Below are 15,249 nucleotides of genomic sequence, written 5' to 3' on the forward strand. Positions count from 1 at the left end.
AGGAATTATAAAGCACCTTGGAAAATTATGTCATTAATATTCATTAAGTGCACATACTGGCAGAAATTGAAGAACAGTGGTTCAGTGAAGCCACAGGCCCTTCAGAGAAAGATCCAGGACCCTGACTTTACCTCATTGATCATCCACAAGGCCAGGCTTCCTCTTCACTACACGAGTCAGAAAACCCTTCCCTGTAAATCAAGTGCCTCCCACCCAGAAAACTGTAATTTATAGAAAGTTTTCTGCTTCTGTAGGAAGTTAATCAGGTGTTTGTCATTACATCTTTATCCTCACCGTGTCTTTGATTTTTCACATATCTTACACCAAAATCTGAAAGTTTTAGTGATAATATAAATTGGTAAATTTCTAGCTAGATAAATGAATGTACACACACCCCAAATTTACAGTAAAACTCTCATTGTGTTTCAAATGAAGTCAGCATCTCTCTCATATATACAAAAATTTCTCCTGTTGAACTCCATGAGAGTCAAAACAAAAAGATAGTGTCTTATTAAAGACATTTAATAAGTGTCTCTTATTAAAATGTTAGTCTTACCCAAATTACTTGTGATCGCTATGTGCCAGAATCATCTACAAAAAGAAACCAGAGAAAACATTATGCCAGGAATATTTAAGCATAAAAATTAGCTTTTATATCATTCTTTCATTAAAAAAAATCTATTTTGCTACTTTTTTGTCATTTATAGCAGATATATTGAACAAAAACAGTGGAGAATGTTCACGTGATGAATAAATGTCTTTCCTTTTCCTTTATCAGATATTTTCTCTATGATTTCTGACTCCAGTGGGGTGATGGTTTATGGACGATATGATCAATTCCTTCGGGAAGTTCTCAAACTACCCACAGCGGTTTTTGAAGGCCCTTCATTTGGTTACACAGAACAGTCAGCCAGATCCTGTTTCTCCCAACAGGTAGGAGAAAAATATGTTTAAGGAAGTATCTCTTTCAAACAGTGGTTGCTCTCCTTCTAGATGTCATTCCAGGTCACAAATACTCGGACAAATTCTTCTATGTGATAGCAACCTGTAGTGTATTTTTCAGCCTCTGACAAATGACCTCTGAACCAGTCACTAAACCCAGCACCCCTGGATCACAATAATAGACAGTGTTTACTGACCATGAGGCAGGCACTGTGCTAAATTTTTTCCTTTCGTTGTTAATCCTTACAACAACCCTTCTGTATTAGTCTCTTTTCACACTGCTATAAAGACATACCCGAGACTGGGTAATTTATAAACAAAAGAGGTTTAACAGACTCACAGTTCCGCCTCAGGAAACTTACAATCCTGGTGGAAGGTGAAGGAGAAGCGAAGACCCACCTTCTAAACATGGCGGCAGGAAAGAGAAAGAATGAAAAGCCCAGGGGAATCTGCCATTTAAAAAACCATCAGATCTCCTGAGAACTCCCTCACTATCACGAAAACAGCACGGGGGAACCGCCCCCATGATCCAATGACCTCCCACTAGGTCTCTCCCTCAACACCTGGGAATTACAGTTCAAGATGTGATTGGATGGGGACACAAAGCCTAGCTATATCACTACACCCTCAGGGTCATTATTTTCACTATCACTGCACTTTCAAAAGGGCTTGCCTCATTCAGCCTCCTGTGAAATACATGCTTGACCCAGCAACAAGCTTTAACATTGGTTTAACAAAGGATACCAACAAGGAATCCCAACATCTGCCACATCATGACCTGAGAGGCCCAAAATATGGCAAACACAGCTGCCTAAATCTTCTACACCATGATGTATTTGGGGTTCCAAGTGATGTGTTGTAACTGGGTATGGCTCAAGCTACCCTGGGAAGCTGCATAGTTTAGGGGGCTATCTATGTGCGTACCTCTCCGGTCATGTAGAAGAGACTCCAGGCCCATTCCCCAGCATAGCCCAGTAGTAGCATAGAAATCCATACATCAAAGGTTAGTTTACCATTTTTTGAAAATCCAAACTAACATTTTATCCACTGAAAAGGCCTCTTGACTGAGTGTGGTGGCTCACCCCTATAATCCCAGGACTTTGGGAGGCTGAGGGTCAGCAGCTCAGTTCAAAACTAGTGTGAGCAACACAGGGAGACCCCATCTCTACAAAAAATTTTAAAAACTTAGCCAGGCATGGTGGTACATGCTTGTAGTCCCAGCTTCTCAGGAGGCTGAGGCAGGAGGATAGCTGGAGCCCAGATGGCACCACTGCACTCCAGCCCAGGTGACAGAGCAAGGCCCTGTCTCAAAACAAAACAAACAAACAAACAAAAAAAACAGGTATATCCCTGCCCCATAAAATGCATACAAACAAATGCTCACTACACTGTACTTTACTGATTAAGAGTCAGGAAGTCTTTTCTTTTTACTGAAATTAACTTTTAAAAGCGTCAATCAGCCAGGTGAGGTGGCTCACGCCTGTAATCCCAACACTTTGGGAGGCCACGGCAGGCAGATCACAAGGTCAGGAGTTTGAGACCAGCCTGTCCAACATGGTGAAATCCCGTCTTTACTAAAAATACAAAAATTAGCCGGGCATGGTGGTGGGCACCTGTAGTCCCAGCTAGAAGCAGGAGAATCGCTTGAACCCGTGAGGTGGAGGTTGCAGTGAGCCAAGATTGTGCCACTGCACTCCAGCCTGGGAGACAGAGCAAGACTCCATCTCAAAAAAAAAAAAAAAAGGTCAATCACTTCAAAACACAAATCTATTTTTTCATTCAATTTTACTGCTTTCCAACTTTTCTCATGGCATGCTAAATGTACGGCTCCTTTTATTTTTATAGTGCTTTATGCCTCACAAAGTGAATTATCTGATTTATGGCTTGCAACAACCCTGTGACCTAACAAAGAAAATATGATTCTTTTTTAACAATATAAAGTTCATAGCTAGTGAGGGCAGGGGGCTGTTTTTAACTCTGGTCTTCTGATTCCATCTGTTAATGTTACTCTTGTGTTCTTGTTGTTGTTGCTTTTGTTTTGTGCACTTTCAGTTCATATTTACAAATATGCAGATGATCTGACTCAAGGAAATGTAACTACCTGTTGTATTACTTCACCCAATCATGGAAACAAGAATAATTTCATTTATATCTGAATTCTTGAATTTTAGGTAGTATATTATAGAAGAATTGGTAAATGTGCTAATGCCTCAGAATACATCTCATTCAAAATCAGCTGGAGTAATAGGACTGGTTTTTTTTAAAAAAAAAAAAAAGTCTTAAAATGACCTGTGCTGGATGTGGGGCTCACACAGTAATCCTAGCACTTTGAGAGGCCGAGGCAGGAGGAGAGCTTGAGTCCAACAGTTCAAGACCAGCCTGGAAAACATAGTAAGATCTCATCTCTGAAAAAACAATTAAAGAATTAGCCAGGTATAGTGGCACACACTTATAGTCCCAGCTACTTGGGAGGCTGAGATGAGAGGATCCCTTTAGCCCAGGTGTTCAAGGTTTCAGTGAACTATGATTGTGCCACTGTACTCCAGCCTGGGCCACAGAGTGAGATCCTGTCTCTAAAAAAAAAAAAAGAAAAAAAAGGATCTATGTGTTCAAGAATTATATGTGATATTGCCATGTTCAAAATCCCTTTTGAAATATCCTCTAGACTGTTCTATGATTTGTACATATCCTTGATGATAGGCAACTTATACGTGTTGAAATCATAACAACATTGTTGGAAACTTCCAGGAGTGATTTTTAGCCAGTATGACAAATAGTCAAAAGGAATAAGATCATTTCAAGTATGAAAAGAGGTAACATAAAAATAATAAGACCAGTTTATTTCTGTACTTAATGAATTGGCTATAACAGCTACTCAAGAGTCTGAGGTAGGTAAGAGGAGATAGGAGGATGGTTGAGACCAGGAGTTTGAGTCCAGCCTGGGCAACATAGTGAGACCTCCATCTTTAAAGTAAATAAATAAATAAATATTTTTTAAAAATAAATAATATTATCCCATCCCCTTTGATATTCTAGTTCAAAATTTCAAGTAGTGATTTTTGCATATAACTATGTATTTTGTTATTTATACCATTACAGTACATGTATTAATATAGCTTTCTTACTTTTATCATTTTGAAAGGAACTTATAGATACAATGCATTCCTTTTGTAATCCAAAAGGACCTGGATATTGAGAAAGAAGCAGACTGAATTGAGAGGAATTATATATAAAGTAATAAAAGGAACAAGTTTTAAAAAATGTAGATGGTTCTGTCCTAACAGCATTCCCTCCTGCTCTTGTATAACAGAACCATTCACATTAACCACTAATTATTTAGTACTTAAGGAAGTTGAGGAAGCTCGAAAGGGAAGTTATTCTATAAATTTAGAAGACTGACTGATAGGAAAATTATAAAGTGAGCTATGATGCATTCTTGAGTAAAATTCCATGGAGAATTTCAATTCTTTGTTTTTCTTCATTATTTTTATGCTGTCTTTCATATATACAAATGATGCTCTCAGAATTGTTTTTCTCCTGGTGATACTATTGACTCAGCCTCAGTGGAGAGAATTCAGTCCTATGTATGCTTAGGTATAAAAAGCAAGCAATGTTTTCAGTTCTGAACTAGTTTAATAACACATTTGGCAAGTTCTGTTTCTTCAGATATTAGAGGTTTATTGAGTGCTCTTTTGTTTCAGTCTCAAATGATATGATATTTACATAGCAGGTAAACTGAGATGATTCTCTGTCCTGAATTTATGTTTTTTTGTTTTTTTTTAAATGCAGAAAAAAGTCACGTTAAATGGTTTCTTGGACACGCTTATGTCGGATCCTCCCCCGCAGTGTCTGGTCTGGTTGCCTCTTCTGCATCGACTAGCGAATGTGGAAAATGGTGAGTAGTTATTACCGAGCAAAGGTGATTTTTTAAATTATTGAAATTAGGCCATTAGTTCTACAGTTAGTAAGCCCAGGTCGTTGTTTTAGGGAAGCCTATTTAGTGCCTCTTAGTTTTGTTTAGGAGAGAACTAACCGATCTCCCTGTTTGGGAAGGCCTTAAAGGACCACTGAAAAATTAGGACTGTCAGTTCTAAAAACTTAGTAAATCTCATGGTGTTCTTCTTAATTACAAGTCAGGTATGGTTAAAAGACTTGGCACAATAGAAGGCGAACTTCAACAAGGAGTGTGACATTATTTTGTATTTGTTTTAGATCTGAATTTCTCATATTTGCATACATGGCACAGATTATTTCTTCCCAGTCACTCAACCAGAAATAGGTGGGAGAAATGAGAAAAAAAAAATAGATCATAGCACCCTGTTAATCTTCAGTCATATGTTCCAGATTGTGAGCTTTCAATAGTTGTACTAACGTTAAAGATAAGAGTAAAATAACTTTCGTATCATGTCTTTTTTTAAAGCAAGTATTTCTAGGATAAAAGGAACTGCTGTTGGCATATCCAGATTTAAGTATGAAATACAGTTTGGGGCAAATTTTACAGAAATTTAAACATGGAACTGTTCAGTGCCTCCATCTAATCTTTCGGTGTTCCTACTTACTGTTCAATGTAACTCTGAAATTTCTCCAGACTTGACGAGGAAATAATTTAGTCTATATCTCTTACTAGAGATTTAACTTAAGTCTCTATATATTACTCAACTTCTGTGTATTTCTTTAATATACATTGAGCTAAAGTTAGCTTAATTTTAAATTATCATTCAGAATTTTGAGCATCTGCCCTTATTTATCTCAGTTAGTTAAAAGTTATGAATTTATCCTGTTTTTCTAATGGAGAAAATTTAAAGAATGAATTTACTTTTTTTTTCTGCAATCACTAACAATCATAGTTTTTTTGTTTATCCATATGCAGAAGTGAAGAGCAATCAAGGTCCATGTTAGTATGCAAAATGAGTTCATGTTACTGTTTACAGTTCTAGAACTAGTCATTTTCCAATCATAAAGCTATAATTTCATTCCTTCTCTCTCAGCATTTCCTGCTGCAGGAGATCAGTTTCTCAGGCACTGTCCCAGAACAGTTGTCCCTAGATTCAAGTCCCACTCTAGTCTTTCTCAAGAGCCAGAAAGGAAGGTTATGACACTTGTTTAGAAGACAGTGTGTCCAGAGCTAGTTATGTCTTTGTTTTTACACTTTGCTTTTTATCTTCATTTATTATTATTTGTAGTGTTTTTCCTGACTGGTTAGGCCAGAGAATAGCTTTACCAAAGGCAAGAATTGTTATTGTTGTTTTAGTATCTAGCTCATAGCATGTAGATAATTACTTGGATTTTGATCACTTAAATCTAATATTTTACTTCGCTTCAAATCTAATATTTTGCTTTGCCTGCTTTATAATTCAAATTTCCTACCAAAGAAAGTTAACTGTCTCTTGAGGTATCTGAATTATTTAGAACTGTTTTCAGATAACTTACACATCTTTTTTAGGGCCCTATACTCCTGCCTCAGGAAAGAAAAAAAAAATCTGTTTGTCAGATATAGGCAACACCAGTCATTAAGTAAGCCATTAGTCACTCCATTTTTTAAAAAGTAACTTAATTCTCACATCCACATCCAGTTTTCCACTCTCTGCCCGTCTTCCTTTCTTTTTTCTTCCTCGCATTCTCCATGTCTCTGATATTTGCTCTCTTCCCACCGGACAATCGGCATTCACCCCTTGTGTTTCTGAGTCTTCCAGTGAGCTGTGCTGGTCTCCTGGAGACAGAGGGCAGTTTGGAGTAAAGGCAAGTCTGTTTGGGCAATTTAAATTCTTGTTATGTGAGAGATGGGAATAGAAAGAGCAAATGGCATTACAGTGATTTTTGTTGTTAAAAGGACACCTCTTCTCCATCCCATTTCATTTCATTTCCCCACAGGCATGATTGAAAAGGGTTGTGGGAGAATCCAGGAATGAACTAAATGTTTTTCTGAGCCCAAATCAACTATCATCTGAAATCGTGGTGCAGAGAAGAAAGGTACAATTCCTGTAAGGCTGTATTTTTCCTTCTTCTGGTTCATACTTTTGTTTTCTTGTTTTTCCTTCACTTACTTCCCCCTTAGTCTTCCATCCGGTGGAGTGTTCCTACTGCCACAGTGAGAGTATGATGGGATTTCGCTACCGATGCCAACAGTGTCACAATTACCAGCTCTGTCAGGACTGCTTCTGGAGGGGACATGCCGGTGGTTCTCATAGCAACCAGCACCAAATGAAAGAGTACACGTCATGGGTAAGGCAAGGTCCAGGCAATACTTGGAGTTGGATGTGTGAGTGTTGCCCAGAATTAAAGGGAATATCAAGGATGGTGGCAGAATTAAAAGGCAAACTTACCTTCTATCCCAGGTCTAGTATTCAGTCCCCCTTCCTCCCACCCTCCACCCCACTGGGTGCTCTTACTTATTCTGTTGGAACCCAGTGTAGCTTCCTGAGACTTAAAATATAGGAAGACTCAAAACTATGTTACTTCTTGGAATATAGATAATTCAGTACCGATTTAAATAACAACTGAACAGCAAGGACCTTCTGGAACATAGTCTTACATTCACAGTAAGTTAAAATCTTTTCCAAGTTTTGTTTTGTGGAAACGGCTGAAAAATTATTGTTAGTTTTATTTTACTTAGATTCTGGAGTTCTTGTAAGTGCATGACTAGAATATTAAAGAAACAAGTATGAGAGAGGAGAGTGTGGACTTAATAATACTGTTCCATTTTACTTTTCTGCAGAGGGTGGGGAGGGGAGATTGTGGTTATATTAGCAAACCATCTTTTCATGAAGAGTTTGAGTGACCAACCTGGCAAAGGTGGCATGTGAGTGTCTGTGTGATAGATGTCTTCTCAGGAGCATGTGGCACCAGGTCTGTGGGAGGAAATGTGACTCTGTGAGCTCACTGTTCAAGTGGATTATGATTTACGGACGTTTATCTTAGTTAAACTCAAAGATCAGTTCCAGCAGTGTTGCCCTTGTGCATCTCTTCAAGGATGGGTTTTTGTAGGGTGTGTAGATTGGATCTTGTGGGATATACCTTCAGCCCTTCCAGCACCTCTTGGAAAAGTTCTGTCACAAGAAAATCCAACCTATTTATGAGTTTTGCTATATTTTAATGTATTTCAATTCAACCTGTAGTCTTTACTTAAAGAAGTCTTCAGAATATACTTCTTAAATCAAAATATTCTTCCTAGGAATTATTATTGGGAACTAATATTCAGTATAGATATACTAGTACTTCATCACCAGTCAGATTCTGAATTCAAGTAACAGTTCTTCACCAAGGCAGAGTATACTGAGAACTTGCCAATTCCAGTGCAACTCCTCACTGTTGTTTATGTCATGCTGAGGATAGATAGATACATGAACACGGATCATGAACTACAATTTAGTTTAGAAGATAGGAGCTAAAACTTTCTATTTTCTTATTGTTAGCATATTACCAGTTTTCAAACTTCGACCCCATATCCTAAAAGATTTGGTGTTTGAAAACTTAATCAGATTTAGTTGTTTTACGTAAATGCTAAATCCACATAAGGAGCCTCTTTCTTAGGGGTTGTAGACTCTAAAATTGTATTCCAGGGCACTATCCGTACAAAGAAGGATCAGACTTCTTGAGAAGACAGAAGGCCCTATGGTTTGTGGTGCAAAGAGCTGCTGTTGCTGCTATCTTAACTGTTCTAAGAATTACATCTCCTAACAAAAGCCAGAGGGATTGCTCGAGCAATGCTCTTATTACTTAGCTTTTAAAAAATGAGGACAATAGTCACTTCATTATATTACCAATTAAGGACTCTAGATGTAAAAGAAAGTGACAAAATTTGAAATGGTTCCTTATGGAAAGAAAAAATATGGTTAAAGTTTTATTATTATGTTGGTGCAAAAGCAATTGCGGTTTTTGCCATTACTTTCAAATGACAAAAACCACAACTGCTGTTGCACCAACCTAATATATGTGGTAGGCTGCTTTTTGTATAATTTTGACTGCATAATGTCAAGATAAACATCCCAACAGTCTAAACGAAAAAGAGGCAGCGTGATTCTCTGGAAATAACCTGAATTTCAAATTCTGAAGACTCAGATTGAAGTTTCATTTTCACTTCTAACTGGATGTGTTCAGCCACACCTGAAACGTCTTTCTTGCACCTGGATTCCTGCAAAACCTTCTGCTCATCTTCCTTCCATACCTATTTTCTCACAAACCATTTTCTGTTCTTAAGTGAGAGCAGTCCTTCTAGAATCAGGTCTGATGCTGTCATGCCTGTGATTTAAACTCTTCATGGTCTCCCTCTGTCCTGGGGATAAAGAGACAGTTCTTAACAAGCCATATCAAGATTTTGATGATCTGCCTCCTGCTTTGCTCCCCAGAAGGGCTCCCTTCACTGTTCCTCCATCTCGAATGACCTTCCTAGTCTGCTGAGTTTTTGTCAGAAGGACTCCTGCAGGCCACTAAGTCCCAGCGAAGGTGCCCCATGCACAATGCCTGCTCCCATTTATTGTAGCATTTGCTGACACTGAGCAGCAGGAGGCAGCTTGTTCAGAAACTGTCTTCCCAGCATTGAGCAAACTTCCGGACTCAGAGTCAGCACTGAAAAGGATTTCTTCCATGAATGAATATCTACTATGAAAAGCAAATCATTTGATAAAATATTACATAAATATTAGCTGTTGTCACTTCTACCTTCCTTCTTCTTTCCAGAAATCACCTGCTAAGAAGCTGACTAATGCATTAAGCAAGTCCCTGAGCTGTGCTTCCAGCCGTGAACCTTTGCACCCCATGTTCCCAGATCAGCCTGAGAAGCCACTCAACTTGGCTCACATCGTGTGAGTATCTCTACCCTCCCAGTAAAGAGAAAATTTTCTTCAAGGGCACATGTCTGGAGCCACACAAAGGCAATTCCCTATCAGTGGTCAGCAACCAAGATTTTTCATTTAATTTTTTTAAAAAGTCAGAGTAATGCCCTTACAGTTTTTTGTTGTTATTGAGGTATACAGTACTTCCACCAGGCAGACAAGTGAAATATGCAACACTAACATAATTCGCCTGAAGGTGGAAAATATTTCAGAAAGCTTAGTTACAAAATATGGATGTTAGTGGTGCCTGCACATTGGAAGTTAACAATCAATGGGATCACTGTGGTAAAAAATGATTTATGGCATATTGTTCCTTAATTTCGTATGTGCCTTGAGTTCCAAATATAAAAGCTCTTTATTGCTCTGCAGACCCAGTTTAAGATGCCAGCAAATCTAGAAATTACTTTTGTTTTTCATCCCAAGCTATATAACTTTAGAAGAATCATAGCCTGTGCAGGGGAAGGGGGAGTGTTGGGAAAATTTACCAGAATATTCAAAGATTCTTTTCTTCAAAGTATGTGTGAGTTTCGTGGCAGAAGGTGTTGGACCAGCAAACGGTCCTTCCAGCCATCCCTGCTACCTCCCGGAAGTTTCATGCCTTTGAACCTCTCTCAGGCCTGGGTGGCCAAGATAACAAGGGGGCTTAGGTAGAAGAAACAATTTTTTCCTTGGTGTTACCTTGGGCTCCTAAGAAGAAAGAGTCTCATTACCTGCTTCTATGCACAATTAGATAACATGTAGTCACAGATGCCTCCTTATGAACTGCCTGTTGTTTTCCACAGTTCAGTGGAACCTGTCACACCACAGGGCCTGTGTTTGCATGTTGACATCAAGAGGTGGGCTGATGGGACCTATCAGTATAGAAATTCAACAATGCAAAGTTCATGCTTCAGGCAGTTCAGCATATGATCCAGAAGGGGCACTGTGGTGGGTATGAGACCTTCATGGAAGCAGCACCTACATTCTCCGACGGACCTTAGCAAATACCACCAAACAATTTGTGCTGCGTCACATCTGTGAGCTTTGTATAAATACTTTGGGGCTTTCTTTTGCTTGTTCCTGCGGGTGCTTTGAGACATCTCTGACCTCAGCAGTATACACAGCCTGAAGGCTCCTGTTTCTCAGCTTACAAGCTGGCATGGGCTCAGCCTCCAGAAGCTAATGTAAACTAATTCTGTAGAATGTGGTTAACTTATTTTTGGAAATTATGCTTCTATAAATAAACCTTAAAATAAGCCAGGGATAAATAAATCTGGGGAATGTCCCAAAGGGCCAACCACTTGCAGCAATCTACCTCACAGGAGCTTATGAAGGATTTTATTAAGGTCTAGACTTTCCTTCCCATAGCCAATTAGACACAATCACTAAGTTGCTAATAAATGACCACAGCAAAGTGAGAGCAGCTGGTGCTCCCTGAGCTATGCTGAGAGTAATTTCCTACCAGCCCTGCTAGGAGTTTCACCCCAAGAAAGCAGCCTTCAACGGAACTGCTGGGTGTCATGAAGATAGGGGGTGTGGGTGTGAATAGCCTGGCTCTAAGAGCTTTTCTGCTTCACACTCCTCCAAAGAGTTAGGAAGTGATGTACTGCAATGTAAAAGTCTGTTTCACAGTGAGTCACATTGGAGTATTATCTAGCTCAGGGCCTTGTATCCAGTGGGTGCTAGGATTGGGTGGTGTGTGTGTGTATGAGAGAGAGAGAGAGAGAGGTATTTAATTGGCTGAGTAATAATTTTTAAATTTTGACTTATGGGGCAATATAATCTGTTTTGTCATTTATTGAAGTAACTGAGGGCTAAGCTACACAATACATTCTTAGTTTATGTTCCATGGAGAGATTTTAAAATTCTGTACAAAATGTGTCTTCTTTTGAGAAAACCTGTATGTATTTTACCAGATCCTCAAGAGTCCTTGAATCAGAATACCGATCTGTACTCACTGATAACATATTTTCCCAGGGTGAAAGTTTTAATTTTAAAATTCAAAGTGCACAAGATATTTAATTGTTGAAATAACATACAAGACATTCTGGATGTAGAATGTCAAGTCTATTTTAGAACAGAATATTTTTGTTCTATTTTTAGCCATAGAAATTTTTTCCATATTTGTTTCTTTATTCAAATGCTATTGTCATGAGTAGATATCCATGTCTTTTTTCTGAGACTTCTAATTTTAAAATGCATTGCTCATTTAACTATTCTAAATTATCATAGGCACATCAAGGACATTTAAATAAAAAAATAAATGGTATTAAGCCTTAATCATTTATAAAAAAGAATGCTCTCTTAATCTGCCATAATGAACATGTACATGGAATTAATGAATATTCACACTTCTTCCAAATGTATGTAAATAATATTTTGATAAATTAGACAAAAATATATGACATTCCATACCATGTCATTTTATAATAAGCCATCCCACTACTTTTATACAGTGCTGTACAGTGAAAATAAGTGAAATTTAAGAAATAAAACACACCAATACTCCCACCTCCACTTAATGCCCTTAATTTATTACTCCCAAATATGACTTAAATTATAAAGATCTTATGCAGAAGGAATATTGTCGTAGTGCAGAAATATGTGAAGTAAGCTTTATCATTCTCTAGCAAAAATCACCCTAAAAGTATGTTCCATAGAACTATACATAGCAATAAAAATGTATTTTCTATCTGTAGCTCTGTCTTGGTCATCCTCATTCCCTCTCTGACCTTTCCCTGTGCTTTCCTAAATAATTTATTAAGCAACCTTTAATTGTAGTACAAACCACATCTTTGTCATTCTTTGGGTGTAGCGTCACAAAAATATCCCAGTCCGTATCAGTTGCACCCATGGATAAGCTTACAGACAGAGGTAAGAAGGGAGCAGTGAGTGGGGTGCAAGCATTGGCAATATTGATGGGCATACTCTGTCCTGTGCTGATGACCTGAGGTTCTGGGCATTGGGAATTATAGCACAGACTCAAAATAAAACATTTTGTTTTTGCCACTGTGAAAAAGTGTGTTGATTTTGTAAATTAATAGAAATTCTTCAAAGACATATTCAGAAAAAAAGTCCATGATGTAAATGTTTAAGTGAAGGATAACGGTATGTCCTTACATAGTGCTGAAATATGTAGAACATTATAGAGCTCATGGACATAAAATTTGATGTTGAACATTATACAGTCTTCTTAAATGTACATCTTGCTGTGTAATTATTGTGTTAAAAAATGCTGGCCAGGCACAGTGTCTCACGCCTGTAATCCCAGTACTTGGGGAGGCAGAGGCAGGCTGATCAAGAGGTCAGGAGATCAAGACCATCCTGGTTAACACGATGAAACCCCGTCTCTATTAAAAATACAAAAAATTAGCTGAGCGTAGTGGCAGGCAGCTGTAGTCCCAGCTACTAGGGATGCTGAGGCAAGAGAATGGCGTGAACCCAGGAGACAGAGTTTGCAGTGAGCCGAGATCACACCACTATACTCCAGCCTGGGCAACAGAACAAGACTCCGACTCCAAAAAAAAAACATTGCTACTACATGGCGCATGTATACCTGTGTAACAAACCTGCAGGTTCTGCACATGTACCCCAGAACTTAAAGTAAAATTTTTTTAAAAATTGCTACTAGTCCTCTAATACATACTGCATCCAAAGTTGAGCAGCAAAAGCATTATAAGATATGAATAAAATTGAGAAAATAATAAATGGAAAATGCTTTATCAATACCTAATGAAAATATTAGAAAATATTTTTATTACTCATTTAAAACTCAAGTTCCAATTTTTTCTTTTTTTTCTTTTTTTATTTTTTGTAGAAATAGGGTCTCTCTATATTACCCAGGCTGGTCTGGAACTCCTAGGCTGGTCTGGAACTCCTAGGCTGAGATTATAAGTGTGAGCCACCACACCTGGCCACAACTTAAATGTGAAAAAAGTTGCAAAAATATGGCACAGTCTGACTATGTAACAAATTAACATTTTACAGGTAGACTTAGATATGGTAAAAAATAAATTTTAAAAAGAGAGACTGAATCAATAGGATTTTTAAACAGGTTATAGTACTAATATCTCTGTCACACACAAACACACACGTACATTTGCATATGGAAATGAGGCATGTGACACACAGAAAATGCCATTTTTTTTTTTTTTACTATAGCCAAGGGATTTTCTACCCATCTTGTAGAGAGGTGCTGCCAGTCATGAATTAGTCCTTAAATAGAAATGAGCAGGTGGTGACATTTTGGTACTTTGACATTTGTTCTTAACTATTGTATTGCTTGTAAATGTTACCATGATTAACGGTCTGTATTCTGTTCAATTTTTCGCTGCCAAAAGTGATACTTGGTAAGTAGTGCAGTAGTTTCCAGTCTACTTATGAAGATGTATAATCATGATCATAAGTGGGGATGAGACACAAAACAAGTGAGCAATATGAGGCTAGTTTAGAAATAAGTCTTCTTGTGCTGTACACTCAGTTTACAAGGATGACACTTACATAAAATTGTCCTCTGTGAAGATCTCGTCCAGAAGGCCCCTGTGACTTACTCTATTTTGTGGAGCTGTTTCTTTTACATAAAACCAAATATGTCCAAAATTCCCAGTGTGGGCCATTTGTTAGATAAGGTAACTTGTCATTTGATTGTGGAAGAAATAGGAATTTCAGTTCCTCTGAAAACCACCATTTGGTGCTAGGGCTAGCCATTCTTTGTCCCAAGTTCAACATTTCAATGGTAGACCTTAAACAAAGCCATTTGCTGAGAAACCTTGATTTCAGCTTTGTAGTGACCGGATTCAATAGAATACATTTATCAAGCTAGTTAAAACGTATTCTAAATCCACTTGTTTTCTCATTTTTAGACATGGAGGAAGATGGAAAAGTTAAAAAAAAAAAAAAAAGACAAAATCAGAAGTGTCAGGTCAAGTATTTTTTTCAACTCTTTGCAAAGCTACGATGAAGATGTTATACTCTGTTCACTGTTTTAAAATCTAGCAGATCAAACTTTTCATAATTCACAGAGGACATTTGTATAAAATTAGCATCCTTCTTCTAAATTGCTAGTGTTCAACTCAAAGCAGAGTTAGTTTTAAACTAGCCTTGTGTTGCTCCCTTATATATCAAAGATGCATCTTAGATAAGTAATGCAAAACACTAAGATTGTTTTCAGAACTTCAGTTTTGTCTAGAGTAGATGAAATAGTGAATCTGTTGTTTTGGCTTCGTCTAACAGATGATATGTCTTACAAAATCTCAGAGTATAGGTTAGCACCAGCTACCATGAAAAAATTTCGGTGAATTTATGTTATTTTTTATTTTTATTTTTTTATTTTTCCCTAAGCTATTGGGGTACAGGTGGTATTTGGTTACATAAGTTCTTTAGTGATGATTTGTGAGATTTTGGTGCAGCCATCACCCGAGCAGTATACACTGCACCATATTTGTAATCTTTTATCCCTAACCCCAGAGACTGTTATTCTAAGTCTCAGTGAATTTTT

General features: G+C 37.8%; 1 protein-coding gene across 14 annotated transcripts in view; it reads left to right on the forward strand.

Moving 5' to 3' along the window:
• Positions 1-15,249, forward strand: part of DTNA (dystrobrevin, alpha) — a 396,613-nt gene that overhangs the window by 316,004 nt on the left and 65,360 nt on the right. For 6 of the 14 annotated variants that reach the window (XM_011974401.1, XM_011974403.1, XM_011974400.1 and 3 more), the window contains 4 exons: positions 779-933; positions 4,732-4,837; positions 6,998-7,164; positions 9,619-9,743. In XM_011974401.1, coding sequence (XP_011829791.1) covers positions 779-933; positions 4,732-4,837; positions 6,998-7,164; positions 9,619-9,743 — 553 coding nt within the window. Of the gene's footprint in view, positions 1-778; positions 934-4,731; positions 4,838-6,997; positions 7,482-9,618; positions 9,744-14,092; positions 14,102-15,249 lie in introns of those variants that run through there. The other 8 variants (XM_011974406.1, XM_011974407.1, XM_011974408.1 and 5 more) reach the window with 3 other exon arrangements.

The sequence above is a fragment of the Mandrillus leucophaeus genome, unplaced genomic scaffold, assembly GCF_000951045.1.
Source record: "Mandrillus leucophaeus isolate KB7577 unplaced genomic scaffold, Mleu.le_1.0 Scaffold145, whole genome shotgun sequence".
Taxonomy (NCBI): Eukaryota; Metazoa; Chordata; class Mammalia; order Primates; family Cercopithecidae; genus Mandrillus; species Mandrillus leucophaeus.